The following is a 15,873-nucleotide window of genomic DNA, read 5'->3' as shown; positions in this document are numbered from 1 at the left end:
ATAACATTTATACATGGTTACCATATTGGTTACAACACCATAAAATAATAACGAAAATCCCTACAGATAGTGGTAGACCGTTTCCCCTGATAGCTACTTTTGATCGGAAACGATTAAGCTCATGAAAATGTACAAAAATTATACAACCAATTACATGTGACAGGGAACAAAAATTTATTTAGTTAAGTTAATTTGAACGTGTTGTCGGTTTGGTAAATGACTGACTTTTGAGTAGAGAAAGCTGAGGATGAAGCTCGCTCTATCTTAAATGATTGTTTCGGTGAATATATGATTATTTCGGTCAAACTCATCGTGAAACCCTTAAACAACCGAGATACCTTTGGACTACATGAATATACTAACGGACAAAAGAGTTCAAACATAGAAGGACCAGTCGTGAATACATCATGGGTATATAAATCTTCTTACGCAGTCGATTTTACATTAACAGTATATGTTTTTTTTAGGTTGGGTTTTCCTATGTCGTAATCGGTGATTGTGGATTCTATATTATTATATATACTTTTCGATATAGTTGTCTTAGATACTGTGTAATCTTTGTGGAATGAGACATTCATATATATCATTAATTGAGGTACTGAGGAATGTTTTAATAGGGAAAACCGATTGTTGTACAATTAAGGTGACACATCTTTTGTATCGGAATATTAGACGAAGTCCGTCGTTATAGGACCGAACATCTATTTGTAAGGTTTTCGTTCTGTGGGAAAAAGTCCTACGTACTTAGGGTAGTTTTCTTTTACCTGCACAACACGTCACGAAAATGGTAAGATACATTAGGTCGGACTTGCTTAAGGTCTTGTCGTACTGTTTATTGTTGACTTCACCAGTATGTGATGACATCACTGAATACAGATAAGAGCAAGTCATGATAATAAATAAATAAATAAATAAAACATTTACAATACACACTCATACACACAGCTACACATCAGTGCTGACACTGTTGGTTTTCAATGAGCCACTTTTTAATACTGTGCTTGAATGTGTAGTAGGATGAGGATTCTCTTATTGGTTACTATATTTTGATATAATTGGTTGACTTATATAAATCACAAATGTATGAACCATCAAAATTCCATGTTGGTCAAGCCTTGTAGAAATGAATAACAGTTTCTGTTTCAGTTCGTTTACTTTGAATCCGTGTTGAGACTCAAGTATGGTTCAGTGAATCTCTTGTAGAATACAAATTGCTCTTCACAAGCACTGCAGCATGAAGGCCAATTTACATGCGACGAGTGAGGGGAAACGAGCCTCGTTTAATCAGTGATTGTCAGCAGATCCAAACCCCCTCCACTCTCCCCACACATGGCCTTGGCCTATTTAGCTCCAGAAAAACATTGTTGTTCATCATTTGTTCCATTTTTATCTTCTGCCAGACTGTTAACACTTCTGTCTTTTGTTTCAGTAAACCGCGGAACATCGTGGGCCGACCTTTGACTAAGCGAAAACGGGCGGCGGACGTGATGCACCTGGCCGTGGTGGCCTGTGGGAATCGTCTGGACGAGACCCTCACCATGGTCAAATCAGCCCTCCTGTTCAGCCTCAAGAGGATCATGTTTCACATTTTTGCCGAGGACCCTTTGGCCCCGCAGTTTGAAAAAAGGGTAAGAACCCTCCAGGGGCCTGACGCCCAAATGCATATCTCAGGTTTTTACTAAAAAAGGCACAGTATCAAACTATAAGTGGCCCTCTTTTTATCATACTTCCTATGTCCTTAGTGAGTCTTCTGTCTTCTGATTTAATCCAGTGTGTGTTAAACAACCCCCGCTCTCTTTATAATAGATGATATTGAGTTCAGAGCATTTTTAGCTCTGCCTCTCTTCAGACGTATTACCCTTTTATCTCAAGGCGGGGAGTAATATATATCACCGAGACACTCACTGCTTTTTCTCCCTACCACTTCAAAGTCACCTTTACGGAGGTGCCTGGCATGATTTTGATTAGTTCCACTGATAGAGTAACTAACAGTCTATTAACATCACGTCTACTAATCGACCTCAAACTCTAAACCTGTGAACTTGCCATTATGTGTATGGTGAATTATTGCCATGTGTTAAAATTCTCCACTCGGAAACGGGGAGTTTTTCTAGTCGAGACATAGATACAAGGGCAAACATGCAAGAAGAAGCTTACTTCCAGCGTCTATGCGTGTCGAGGGAGTTAAAAAGGTCGTCCATAATCTCCTTTGATTTCTTATCCTCGTCAGCACAAAGTCTCCGAATGCTTGCAGCTCTTTCACTCTTTCCAGGGCCAAACTGTCAAACTGATGATTATAGAGGGACTTAGAACAGGTCAGATAACATTGTGCAGTTTAAAAGGGTGCCTTCCCCTTGTTTAGACTGTGGCTTCTTAATCAAACAACAGCTGGCGGCTGCGTGTGTTGAACGCAGCACCACGAGACGTGACTTCATTGTTTTAAATGGACGTCTTTACGAGAGATCTCATGTTGATTAAGTGTGTGAGAAGAGAGGGAGAGGCTTTCAGAATAGTGATTGTTTATAATGGCTCTTTCTCAATCTCTTTTCCTTAAGGAGTCCATTAGACACTTCCTCTGTATTAAGTGCCTTTTGAGAAGTTGAAGTTACACAGCATACGAGGAGAAAGTGAAGAAGAAGCTCAGGAAGCAGGATAAAGAGAATAGAAAAACATCTTATAACATAACTAGCAGGATAAAGTTGTCTGACAGCTATTACACATTATAATGTGTAGCTGTAGATAGCTAGTTTCTCGTTATGTATAGGTGCTATGTAAGGGATAATGTGCAGCGAGGCGGTCATTATGGGTAAAAGAACACCCGACAGGCAGATCAGGATGAAGGTTGCATGCAGTTTGCTTTTCAGCCAAACTGTATACAGTTAAATCGAACGGACTTCTTTGTGCAGATGTGAGCGTCCTTAACAGCGGTCAATAAATCCTTGACAGCGGTCTGTCTCTTCTGGATTAACAACGTGTCACGTGTTCTGAATTGACCAATCAGAATCGAGTATTCAACTAAGCCATGTAATAAGTTGTGATTTAGCATAGGTAAGCTAATTTATGTGATTGTACAAGCGTGTATGAATAACTTTCTAACTATCATCAATGTGCATGTTTCTTTTTTTAATTTTTCACAGAACGGGTGGATTAATCTTTGCTAATATGTTGGAATTATTTTATTGTAATGTGTATTTTCAGATATATTTAACAATGATATGGCGGCCCCCTTTACGTACGCAGACCTCCGGTTGAAGAACAATACATTTGACTGTTTAAAAAATGACAACCAGTTAGCATAGATACACAAACACACACGTCTAAGTGGAGGATCATTACAAAAATGTTTCTTAAATACACTTATCCCATTGTTTCTTAAAAGACATGAACTTCATTTCTAGCTTCAATGTCAAATCATAGTCCTATAGTTTTGTCATGTAAACAATAATCGGCTTCCGGGAAAATTCCATTAGAAAAACTAACAAAAATGTATTTCTCTAGAATCTAAATAAACACCCACTAATCATACTTCTTGGAAAAAAGCAGAAGGGATCAGGAGGACATTCTCTCTTGTTCCTGTTAATAAGCGTAGCAATAAACTCCTGATGCAAAGACCTTGTTAGACCTTGTAAATGAAGTATGTGTTTCTTTGCTTCCAGCTGAATCAGTGGCCCCACTCCATCTCCTCCAAGTTCCAGTACAGAATCTACCCTATCACCTTCTCCGTGGGGAACGCCGACGAGTGGAAGAAGCTCTTCAAGCCCTGCGCTGCTCAGAGACTCTTCCTCCCCGTAAGGCTGCAGCACTTATCTCCTCTCATATCCTGGCCATGCATAATGTCATTAACCAGTGAAAAAATGTAATTAATTTCTTCTTTAACAGCAATGTCCTTCCAAGTGCATGGCTATAATTAACTTTTGTGATTATTGATGATTTCACACTTTTTCTGCAGCGTTTACTCAGTGAATAAGCAGTCCCTAGATACCTGGTGATTTCATCAAGTGAAGGCTATTGATTTTATTTTCTGCTGGTGTTCATTGAAATAACAGCCAGCTTACTTTCCATGTAATGAACATATTGCTTCCCAGACAAATCCATTGGTTATTTTCTCTAGCTGCAAGACAATCAATACAAATCCAGTTTTTACTTAATCAGGAAAACCTTTTGAGAAGCTTGTAGTCATTCAGCCGCTACAATAGTTTTAATTATGTAAGGTCTGGATTAATCCGTCTTCATTCAGAATCTGCACCTACTTCAATAGATTCAATGCTGCAAAAATCACAATCCAACTATTGTTAAAAGTGGTCTTTTATACTGCTTCAAAAGGATGAACAATATTGGAAAATAATTTAATTGAGATTTTTTTTCATTTGGTCAATGCAATTCAGTATGTATTATTCAGCCAGCTAACCAATCGGAGCAGACTGGGTTCTGGTTTCAGACAGAGGGTGAAAAGAGGTGCTGCAGCACAGGCAGTATGAGAACAATAAAGAGCTTTTGAACATTAAATGGGACCTATCATGCAAAATGCACTTTTTGATGTCTTTTATACATCAATATGTGTCCCCGGTGTGTCAGGGAACTCACGCAGCGTCAGAAAATAAAACCCTCTCTCTTTTCCTCCGTACCCAAATCTCTAAAAACGGGGNGTTTAACTTTTGTCTAGTTTCTGAACAGATTGAGAGCTGTGAGCTTGAGTGCTAACAGCTGAGGTTGTTTTCTGTGGTTGGCCAGATTGAAAGATGACGTCACGGCTCCACCTACACTGCGTTTTACTATAGTTACTGCCCCAGCTTACTAAACTGCATGAAACCGCAGCATAAAGTAAGCATGGCCAAACAAAACCTAACTATACTTACTAAGCCGAGCGAGCCCTGCCATAGAAATGCGCCATAATGTATGTAGCCTCATCCAATATCAACTGTTGACTGTGAGATGATTGAATCGGATGTGTTAAAATGCTAACACATTTTTAAGGACTCATTCCTGCGCCATGTTATTTACAAGAACTAGAGCACATAAGTATTAGACAGCGCCTGACACACAACCATAACAAAACATGTAGATGAAACGGCAACACCACTAACCCCAAGCATGATGGTGTAGCCGTCCAGCCTGACTATGTATCAAACTGATCCGCCAGAGCGCCAAAGGTAAAGAAAATATCACTTTGACACACACACACGATAGTGAAGTAAGAAGCCAGCGGTTTATTTCTTAGCCACCGGTTGTGTAGGAACACATCCACCCTCCTGCCCAGCCCCTCAAAACACACACACCCTTACTCAGTTTGTCCCTGAAGAGAGGTTATATTTAAACTGCTTGAGAGGAGTCTTGCTCCCCCACAGAGGTCTGTTTAAATCTCTTAACATCTCTTCTGCTCTAAACCCTAACTGGCCTATTTCTCACACACAACACCCACACACACACACACACACACACACACACACACACACACACACACACACACACACACACACACACACACACACACCAACACACACCTCTCTCAAACACAAGCACACACACACACACACACACACACACACACACACACACACACACACACACACACACACACACACACACACACACACACACACACACACACACACACACACGATCATCCTCTAACCATAACTGAACCAAAGTGTTGCCGTGCAGGGATGCAGGGATGCTGTGAAATGCATGTAGGCACGCAGGAGTGGATCAATTTAAGTAAATGAATCCCTGCAGCATGAACGCTGTTTGGAGGCACTGTGCTTAACCAAGGCATTTCTCTACACACACAGGATGCCACCCACAGACAGCACCGAGCCTGTCAGCTAATGCTTGTTTGCAATGATGTATCATCACATTCTTTTAATTCAAAGTTACCCAACAAAAACATTATGTATGATCTCTGTTAAAAAGGATTACAAAATGAACTCCTGGCCCGATGTACGCGAGAGTTGGTGGAAAGGTGTAGCCTGGGTCAAGAAAGAACCCATTAGAATCTTTGAGCAGAACCGAGTCATGGCACAGACATTTGCCATGTTATTTCTCACTTCTCGAAACGGCCTTGGAGGAGGTTGCCTCTTTCCGAGTGCCTTTGTAGTTTATGTTACAAAAGCATTAAGCATTTGATATTTACTCTTATGGACTATGGCCACAAAACCTATTTGCCACAGTCGTCCCTTTGGCGTATCTCATTCAAAATTCCAATGTTTTTTGGGGTTTTCTATTTCCTGTAGTGTGTTAAAGGTTTTTGTGCATGTAAATAGTCTGCAAAGCCTAAATAACTTCCCTCCAGAGGGAGTTTCTCTCCCATACACTCCCCCGCTGCCTGAAACGCCTCCACTGTAGTCCATTGTTTACTTCCTTTACATAGTGACATCAGTATGTAACACTTGCGCTACTATTGGCTAGCACTCCAACACATTGTGCGTGACATGCTAAGGAACGGGACTACTGGACTAAACATGGTTGGAATAAAAAATGCTAAACATCTCCATGTTAGCTCTGAACCCCTGTTTCAACGTATAGCATGTTGTACACTTTCTAGTCAGGACTTTGCTCTATGTGTGGTCGAATCATATTCTTTTTTTTAATCTTAGTATTACCTGTTGCTCATTTGGACATTGTATAGACGCAGTTCTCAAGAGTTGCTTTGCCCTCAGCTCCACAACAGTTCCCTCTTATCAATGTTAGCACTGTGGTGGATGAACGGTGGCAGACAGCAGAATGTGACGCGCGGCGAAAGGACCGAAGAAAGGAGTAAATCATGCTCATATCAGCGAGCGATGAGGAGGAGGAAGAGGAAGAAGAGTGAGTGGAGCGATGAGATCATTGGTGGCCGGGGAGCGATTGTGGCGAGCAGACGAGTGTACCACCCTGAGAGGGACCAGGTGCTATAGTAAATCACCCTGGAAACGGTCGCCATGGAGACCTTAAAGACACACACGTGCGTAAACGAGAAGAGATAGGCCATGTGAATGTGTGTATTTTAAAACAAGTGTGTGTGTGTGTGTATGAGAGAGTGATGTGTTTCTATATAATCTAATCATGGCGGCTGAGAATGGTACGTCTGAGTGACAGCGAGGAGGTGGACTGCTCTTTCTTTTGTCCTGTGTGCTTTCATATCACAACCTTCTTTACTATTGTGTGTGTATTTTCATAAATATTTGTATCAAAGGTAATATACAAAGCTTGTAGCTAGGGGTAGCAATAAACAGAGTGTGTGTGTGTGTGCGCGTGTGTGTTCTCACATTCGGGCTCTTCCCAGAGAGAATTCCCAACTAGAGGGTTTGAATTATTCACAGCTGCGATCAGTGCTATAACACGGCTCTTAACGGAGGTGAAGATACGCTCCACACATCCCTCCATCCTCCCATCTCAGTTTCCTTCCCTCCTTCCCTCGCGCGTTATGACAGTAAACTACCCTTTTATCCACCCAGCCACCCTCCATCTCTGTGAATAACCTCCCCTTCCAATACATCTCTCCTTTCCTTCCTCATCTCTTCCGCTCATTCTTTCCACAAATCCCTCCCTCTTGTTTCAGATACCTCCATCTAGCCAATCCTCCCTTGCTCTCCCGTCCACCCTTCCACTTCCATCCATCTTCCCTTTATTCCTCCCTCCTTTGTTCACCCCGAGGGTTGATATCGCCTGCCTCATTCGCCCATTGGCATCTCTCTATCCTCCTCCATCTGCTTTCATTTGTTTCTCTACCTGTTTCACATTTGTTTATTCGCCCTCCATCCGTCTTTATTCTCCTCTCATGTAATGTCCGGTATCAGTCAATGCTTAGCAGCTCCCCCCTCCTCTCTTTTCACCATTAGTTCACTCTCTCCTCCTGATTTCCTTGACTCCATCTTAACTGAGCGGCCGTATAACCTCGACCTCTCTTTGTCTCCCCCCTCCATCCGCCTCTCTAAATCTATCTCTGCTTCTGTCATGGCCCCTCATTATGCCCTCTCCTCCCTCTCCCCCTCTCTCCAGAGAAGCCATTAGGTGCTGCTGTAAGGCTATCACTCTTTTGCTCTCTTTTTCCTCCTCTCTCTGTCGTAGTCTCGGGGCAATAAGCTCCCCCTTCCCTCCCCTCCCTCCCCCCGCCATCCCTCCTCTCCATCTCTCCCTTCCTGCGTGTCTTCAGGCGCTCTTGCCTCTCATCCTTTTTCCCTCCCCCTCTCCTCGCATCTTCACATCCTCATCCGCTTCCATCCTCTTCGCCCTACCTCCATCTTGATTTTTCCACCCCTCCAACTGCCCCCCACCTTTCCCTCCATCCTACCATATAGTGAGATAGTCCAGTGTAGCACTAGGCTTATATACACTCTGTACTGTATCTATATATATATATATGCGCTATACTGTCACAGATGTAGATATTTCACCAGTGAACTGTGTTTTAAAAAAAAGGCCTTCAGGGAAACATCTGCCGCAGAAATCTGGCGAGGTTATCGGCTCTGGAGGAGGGATATAATGATGAAGAAATTCAATTTTCTTGCCCACTTATTGTATTAGAAGGGAAACATTCCCAAATCGTTCCGAGCGCCTATCTACGGTGCACAACCTATCCTCGCCGCCTTTTGTCTTACACACTTAGCCGCACCTCCAGCTATCTCCATCGCCCCCGACTCTGCCCATCTTTGTACGCCATTAATCTCTCCTCCTTTACCTCTTCTGCCTCTCTAATGCAGGGGGGGAGAGAAACAAAGCAAGGGGAGAGAAATATGGAGAGAGAGTGACCATTATCGGAGGCAGCATCTGCAATAATTCCACAGCAGCCTATTATCCACAATAGAGCCAAAATGGCCTTTGGTAATATGATGAAATCTGCCGAAAAAAGTAGAAATTGGACTAAAAGCGTCGGAGTGTAGAAAAACCTCCATTCCTCAGCTGCTTTATCACATTATTGCATTCTACTCATCTCTCTCTCTGTCTGCCTCCCTCCCACATTCGCTGCATTACTGTGTCTTCCTCCCAATTCTCTCCATTTCACTCTGTTTGTCTCTTTCTCTCTGCTTGTTTGGCGATAGCATCAATCACACACTCTGTCCCTCTCTATTGCTCTCCTCTCGTTCTCTCTCCTTCTATATGTGACTCTCCACGAGTGCTTTGTCGATTGGATAAGGCCCGGTTCTCAAAAAGCAGAAAATGGAAATTCCATTAAACTAAGTGTCAGTCTCAGTCCCTTCCTAATGCAGCTAGAATCCAAGTCACACACTCACAGACCGACAGGCATGGGTGAGCTTGGATGCAAACACAAGAGAGGAAGGACCTTCCAATCAGTAGTGTACCACGAATAGCACAGGAAAAAACTATTTGCTGTCATTGCTAACAGCTGCTGGTGCGTGTGTGTGTGTCTGTGTGTGTGTGTGTGTGTGTGTGTGTGTGTGTGAGATAAAGTGAGTGCGCACCAGGCCCATCTCTCCCCCATTCCTTTTCTCCCCTCCTCCACTGCGCTGTCCCAAGGGAGGTGGAGAGGTGATGTATGGACCCTCTCCTGATCGCACGACTCAGCAGAACAGATGGACAGAGAGAGAGAGCTGTACAGTTTTAGACTGAACAAAAGGGCTACGTGCTGGTGTTTGTGTCTGTACTGTAGATGTGCGGGTGTGTGTAGTGTGTATGTAGATTGAAGATCCGGAAAGCTAATCAATTTTGTTTAAAAATCTTTACAGCTGGAATCCTGTTTCCTGTTGTAAGTATGGGGATCTTTCAACACCATGCTAGCTTATTTTCTGTGGCTAGAGATGCTTTCTACAATCCGGTATTGTACAATGTTGATTGGCTTGTCGAGTACCACCTGTTTCAGTAAGCAATATTCATTCCTGCAGCACTGAAATCAACATTAGCCTAGCAGTATCACACCTAAACCTGCTAGAATCATCTTAGAGGTTTTGCAAAGGCTACGTCAAATCAGCTAGATGAAAAATTAGTAACTAACTAAGCTGTTTGTAGGGTTGTCGAGAAGTGTTTGTAGATTCCAGGGAAGTGTGGAGTTGTAAGGTTGAAAGGAACTACAGTCAATTCCCGTTAAGGCCTGCTGCAGAGGTCATAAAGGACTCAGTTTTCATTAGCCACAGCTACTGCACAGATTGATGTTTGCTTGTTTATTCAAAGTTGATTAATACTAGTGCCAAGTTATTATTTTCAGTTTTATTAGGCGCTTTCACACCAAGTACTTTGCCGTACTTAGTTAATCAGAATTCTTTAGATCTGATGAACTAAAGAGCAGATCGCGTCCACACCGGAATAAGTTCCCTGAGGGAAGATTAGTCAAATGATGTCGCTGACGTCGCTTCTTCTTCTTCTTCTTCTTCCCCTTCTTCTGCTTTGGGTTTACTGGCAGGCCGCAAACAACTTCAGGGCGTATAGTGCCACCCAAAGTCCCCGGCCGGAAGTCCCCGGAGTTGGGGACTGGCTTCTACTGAAGCCTTCCGAGTAAATCGCCAGAACGCCGACACCTCCTCATCTCCACCGCTCCCATGTTTTCTTTTGTGTTGCCATAAGTTAGTCTCTCAGCGTTTCTGCGCTGGGCTAATGATAATAATGCTAATGCGAGGATAATAAAATGACTTCACAAAACTTTTTGGGAATTTTACGGGGCGTGGTTTGTATTCCGCCCAGCCAATCAGACATAGGAACCTTTTTCTCGAATGAAAGTACCTGCTCTCTAGCAGGGACTGAAAAGGGGGTGAAAAGGTTCTCATGAACTAAGTTCTAGTTCCGGATTTCTTTGGTGTGAACGTACATTTTCGGAACTATATCGGAACTATACTGGGAAAAGTACTCCGTTGTGAAAGCGCCTATAGAGAACCTAAAACGTCACAATCAATAATAATAATAATAATAATAATAATACATAATATTTATATAGCGCCTTTCACGAAACCCAACGTCGCTTTTAAAGTTGTAGGGGGGGAGTAGGGAAAAGACGGCAGACACTGTTAGGGGGCAAGTAGGGAAAAAATAAAACCTACAAACTAACTTATATAGTGGGGAAACCTGGGTAAAAGGTGCGTTTTGAGGCTTTTTGAAAGTGTCCAGGGTTGGGCGCTGCGGATTCGGGGTGGGAGATGTAGTTCAGAGAGTGGGGGATGCTACACTGAAAGCTCTCTCACCGAATAGATCTCGCAACCTGGTGCGGGGGTAGAGAGGAGATCCTGTCCAGACGATCGTAGCTCCGGTGATGAGTGTTGTGGCGAGAAGGTCAGGACAGGTTATTGGGGGGCTGAGGGCATGGTAGGATTTGTAGCGTCAGGGAAGAGGGCAGTTTATACGGATACGGTGCTTGACTGGGAGCAGTGGAGTGGATGAGGGTGGGTGATGTGACTGCAGGGCTCTTGTGTGAGTGAGCACCCTGGGCAGCCGAGTATTGCACTATACTGGAGCCTTCCAGGCTTTACGGGAAACCTTCTTCTATTTATCTATACTCGTTGCAGTAGTCCTATACTTTCGGGAGGAGACGATATGCATGATGAGGGTCTCTGGCCCGGAATCGGAGAGGGATGTCGTAGACGGGAGATGTTTCTCTGAGGTTGATTAGAAGGCCCTTCTTGGTATTGNCAGAGGGGCGTGGGGAGGGGCTCCTTATATTCATCTAAAGTAACAGACAGAGAATCAGCACTTTGGAAACAGGGCTGAAACAGAGGGGATTATGGGTAATGCTGCAATGATCTGTTTGGTGTTTGGAGCCAAACACTTCAGAGACATGTTTTGTATATATCTGAGACGTGTGATATATTGATGAAAAACAGTATAATAGGGGACCTTTCAGTCTTGTGTTGTGCCTGTTTTATTTTGTACTAACCTCTCCCTCCTGCCATTGTGTGTTTTCCCTCCACTGTGATTGTTGACCTACTTGTTTTCACCTGCGTCCCCTTACCTTGTCTATATATGGTCCCCTTGTATTGTTCCATGCGTCAGACAACAGCGTCAGGTCCATGTTTGTATCTTGTCATGTTGTATCTGTTAGAGCTAAAAGCCAAGTTTTGTTTGATACTTTGTCCTTTTGCACTTTTGACTAGCTGACTTTTCTCATCCCCGTCAGAGTGTTTTTTGTTAACTCATATGTTTACCTCTATTGAGTGATTTTCTGATGTACTTTGTAAAATGAGTTGCTTTTTCAGTGAAGACTTTCTTTTGCACCTTTTTTGTGTCGAGTCGTGCAATTGGGTTAATGCTTGTTTGCCTAGTCGTGACAATTTTGTTGTATGGGAACTCAATTCATAGGACTTTAAGCTTCAATGTAAGAGTAGTAATTAGTTTAATATCTTCTTTCAAAAATAACATCAGCAAATAACAATTCCCAGACGTTCTAACCTGACGTGTTAAATATTACCAATTAAGTGCAAATAGAGCACAGTCCTCATGGACCAACCCTTTCCATTTTAAGCTGCCTATGACCTTTTCCCTTCCAGTAAAAGCTTCCACAACAGTAACTTAAAAAAATAGCCTGCAGTGGATAATTGTATCTTAAAAAGTGTCATTATAGCCTGTAGGAAATGCAGACAGCAGCTATTAGCTACCTCAACAAATATAGCAGAGCAGAGGATTGTTGTTGTGTGTCTCTGTGGAGCACAGATAATTATCTCCACTTTGTGTTCGGTCTGACAGGGAAGAGGGAAATGTTCTACAATAAACTCACTTGGAAGTGCAATTAAAGAAGTTGTGCAGAGATAGAAAATTGCTCTGCTGACTGCTAGACCTCAACCCACGACTTATGTATGAAAAAGGGGATGAATTGTAATATCACGTCGAGTCTGTTGCTATGGTTAGTTTACGTATGTCACGCTTAGTTTGTTAGTTTCAGTTTAGTTTCTATTCCATGTTTCTATTTAGTTAGTTATGGTAAGTCATGTTTCATTGTTCACTTCAAACAGTTACAGTCACTTATGTCAATCTTGTCATTAGACTTCCTGTTTTATTTTGTACTTTTCTGTCGTTTCAGAGCCTTTTCTGAACATTCATCTGAACATTTTGTACATGAATATGTGTCACGTTTTTTTGGCTTGTGTAACCATTAGCCAATCACCAACCAAGGTAACCCCCACACACACACACACACACACACACACCTTATCACCTGAATCTCCTCCTAGAGCACCATTGAGTTTTTTTAAACCAATCATCTCTCAGAGGGGCGTGGCCAGCAGCAGCTCATTAGCATTTAAAGAGACACAGAATCAGCACTTTTGAAAGAGGGCTTTATGGGATGCTACAATGATCTGTTCGGTGTTTCAGCCAAACACTTCAGATTGATTGATATATTGTTGAAAAAGAGGACAATAGGGGACCTTTAAAGACTTGTGATTGTTTCACTTTTGTGCCAGGTCTTGCATTTGAGTCCAAATCGTCGGCCGGGTTCATGACATGAATAGAGAATATGCACAAGTGCTGTGTTGTCTGCTTGTCTAACTGTGTTGCATTCATTTATCTTTCTATCCATCTGTCTTTCTCTGTCAGGAGTCCACAGTGGCAGATAAGCAGCCTGTCATCTTCTCACAAACTCAAAGTAATGCAACTGTTTCAACATATGAAAAATCAGTGGATCCAATCTACTGGGCTTCCTTTAACTAATTATGAACCGCTCTTTGTTCCCTCTCTTTGCAGGCATCTGTCTGGGTCCAGACTCTCAGTCTTCTTTCATCTCTGCGTCTCTAAAGCCAGGACTGCATCACATTATGAAAATTGACGTGACATCAATGATGTGGGCTTTCACACAAACACACATGCCCAATTACAAAGTGATTACTAATCCTTTATAGTTGGAGGAACGAGAGCAACATGGTGACTGGCTGTATAATGAAGACTCTGGTATTGGCCCAAATGTAAAATAACACTGATTATAACACCTAAAATACATACCGTCAATTAATAACCCAAAAACACAACAGCAGTAATCATGCAGGTAACATTTCCCCATACTAATCAGATGAGGTCTTTTGTAACAGACTAGCCGAACCACTAATTGAACATCCATTGTCCAATCATAGCAACTGTAACCAGGGACAGCCAGCAGGTCAAGATGGCTGCTCCTGGTGAAGCATTGGGAAGCTAACATTCACATTGTCGGCCATTGGGAGCAAGTCAGGTTTAGACATATCTGTATAATATCTACTCAGAAGATGTCTTTACACTTGATATAAGACCTAATAACTTAAGACATAGCAAAGCAGTTATATAGGTTCTTGTTTTTAGGCAATGCATCTTATCTTGTTGAGTCAAAGATGCTTGAAAACATCTTGTTTTGAGTTGTATCTCAGATCAAAAGTTTTTTTTAAAAACATTTTTATTGGAAAATCACAGCAAACAGAACACGTTGGAGCGTCTCTGGCTTATTTTGTAACAACGTTTTCCTGATTCTGTTAAAATAAAGTTGCTCATTACTAGATCTGATTCTTCTAAATATCCCATCTTATTTCAAGAAATCTTATCAAGGACATGTTTACTTGTTCTACTGGCAGATGAGTACAAGCGAAAACACCTTTTTTCCTTTTCAAGTGTTTTTTGAAGCATTATCTTTTTCCAGTGACTACCCTACACATTTGCCGGTTGAATTTCTCCCAGAGCAAAAGCAAAAAGCAGAGATGTAGATGAGAGCCGTGTTGCTATAAATAACTGTCTGTGTCGGAGGTGGTGCAGCTGCAGAGTGAGAATATTTACATAATATAGTTTCTGCAGGGTGAGAGGAGGTGTTTCTTCCTCCTGCTGAGAGCACAACTGTTCTGAATCGCTCCGTATATCTGTGTGTGTGTGTGTGTGTGTGTGTGTGTGTGTGTGTGTGTGTGTGTGTGTGTGTGTGTGTGTGTGTGTGTGTGTGTGTGTGTGTGTGTGTGTGTGTGTGCTCTCTCTCTGTAGTCTCATAGAAACGGTTGTGTATAAAGGACTAAATGTACACGAAAGGCATACTGTGCCTATACTGTAGCAAGCGGATGGGCATACACTGTTACATGCTGTTAATTATTGAAAGACCTTCTGACATTGGCTCTCACTTCTTCTATTTGAATTACTTTTACACTACAATGTGCAATATATGATGTGTACTATGTATTATAGTTATTACCAGCTGCTACTTCACCACTGAGGATGTAACACCACTGTTGAAAGTAACTGTGTTATGTCCATTTTTTACAATCAAATCATTGTGTTACTTATCGCTACCGTATAGTTTTTACATGTTTACTTATTTTATTGATAATGCTGATACTTATTTCTTATAATGGATGTGTACTTGCCTCTTTATATAATATAGACCACATGTGTCAAACTCAAGGCCCGGGGGCCAAATCAGGCCCTTTGTGGATTTAATTTCGGCCCGCAGGATAATTTCTAATTACCATTAGATCTGGCCCTCCGGTATATTGCACGCACACCTTCACTCCATCCTGAGGGTCTCCTCAGCTCAGAGCCTGAGCCCAAACATTGATGACCTTGCACCCAAGATGAGATGCCAAGTATCTGAACTAGCATCACAGAGCAGCACACTGAGTTCACATGGATGTTTCCTTCTGCACTTTCTCTCTCAGGACAACAGGGCATGTTTGGTTTCTCTTTGAGGGAAATAGTTTTGTTGAAGCTGTTGTTGGCCTGTGGGAAAATGTAATCATAAGAAATGACTCTGGAAAAGCTGCAGATAGAGCCATAAGAAATGAATGCAACTGATTATTTAATGTTTAATGTTGTTTTTATAGGCAATCTTTTTAAGCTTTGTTAGTTCCAGGTTTAATATGTGCAATAAGTTCATTTCAATAAGTTCTGCAATAAACATTGAACCAGTCGGCCCTCGACTTAGTACCATTTTTTATTTTGGGGGCCCACTGTGATTTGAGTTTGACACCCTGATTATAGACTTGTAGCCCGTATATTATAAAATGCACGTAGTGTCCG

The 15,873-nt window shown here is 42.1% G+C and overlaps 1 protein-coding gene across 1 annotated transcript in view; it reads left to right on the top strand.

Annotated features, from left to right (window-relative positions):
- The window catches only part of gxylt2 (glucoside xylosyltransferase 2), a 59,100-nt gene that overhangs the window by 11,304 nt on the left and 31,923 nt on the right, over nt 1–15,873 (top strand). Inside the window, exons 2-3 of the mRNA XM_010794647.1 lie at nt 1,430–1,628; nt 3,657–3,788. Coding sequence (XP_010792949.1) covers nt 1,430–1,628; nt 3,657–3,788 — 331 coding nt within the window. The remainder of the gene's footprint in view (nt 1–1,429; nt 1,629–3,656; nt 3,789–15,873) is intronic.

The sequence above is a fragment of the Notothenia coriiceps genome, unplaced genomic scaffold (assembly GCF_000735185.1).
Source record: "Notothenia coriiceps isolate Sejong01 unplaced genomic scaffold, NC01 NC01_scaffold00037246, whole genome shotgun sequence".
NCBI classification, from domain to species: Eukaryota; Metazoa; Chordata; class Actinopteri; order Perciformes; family Nototheniidae; genus Notothenia; species Notothenia coriiceps.
Note: the sequence above shows the minus strand (reverse complement) of the source record. Positions and strands in the feature narration are given on the sequence as shown.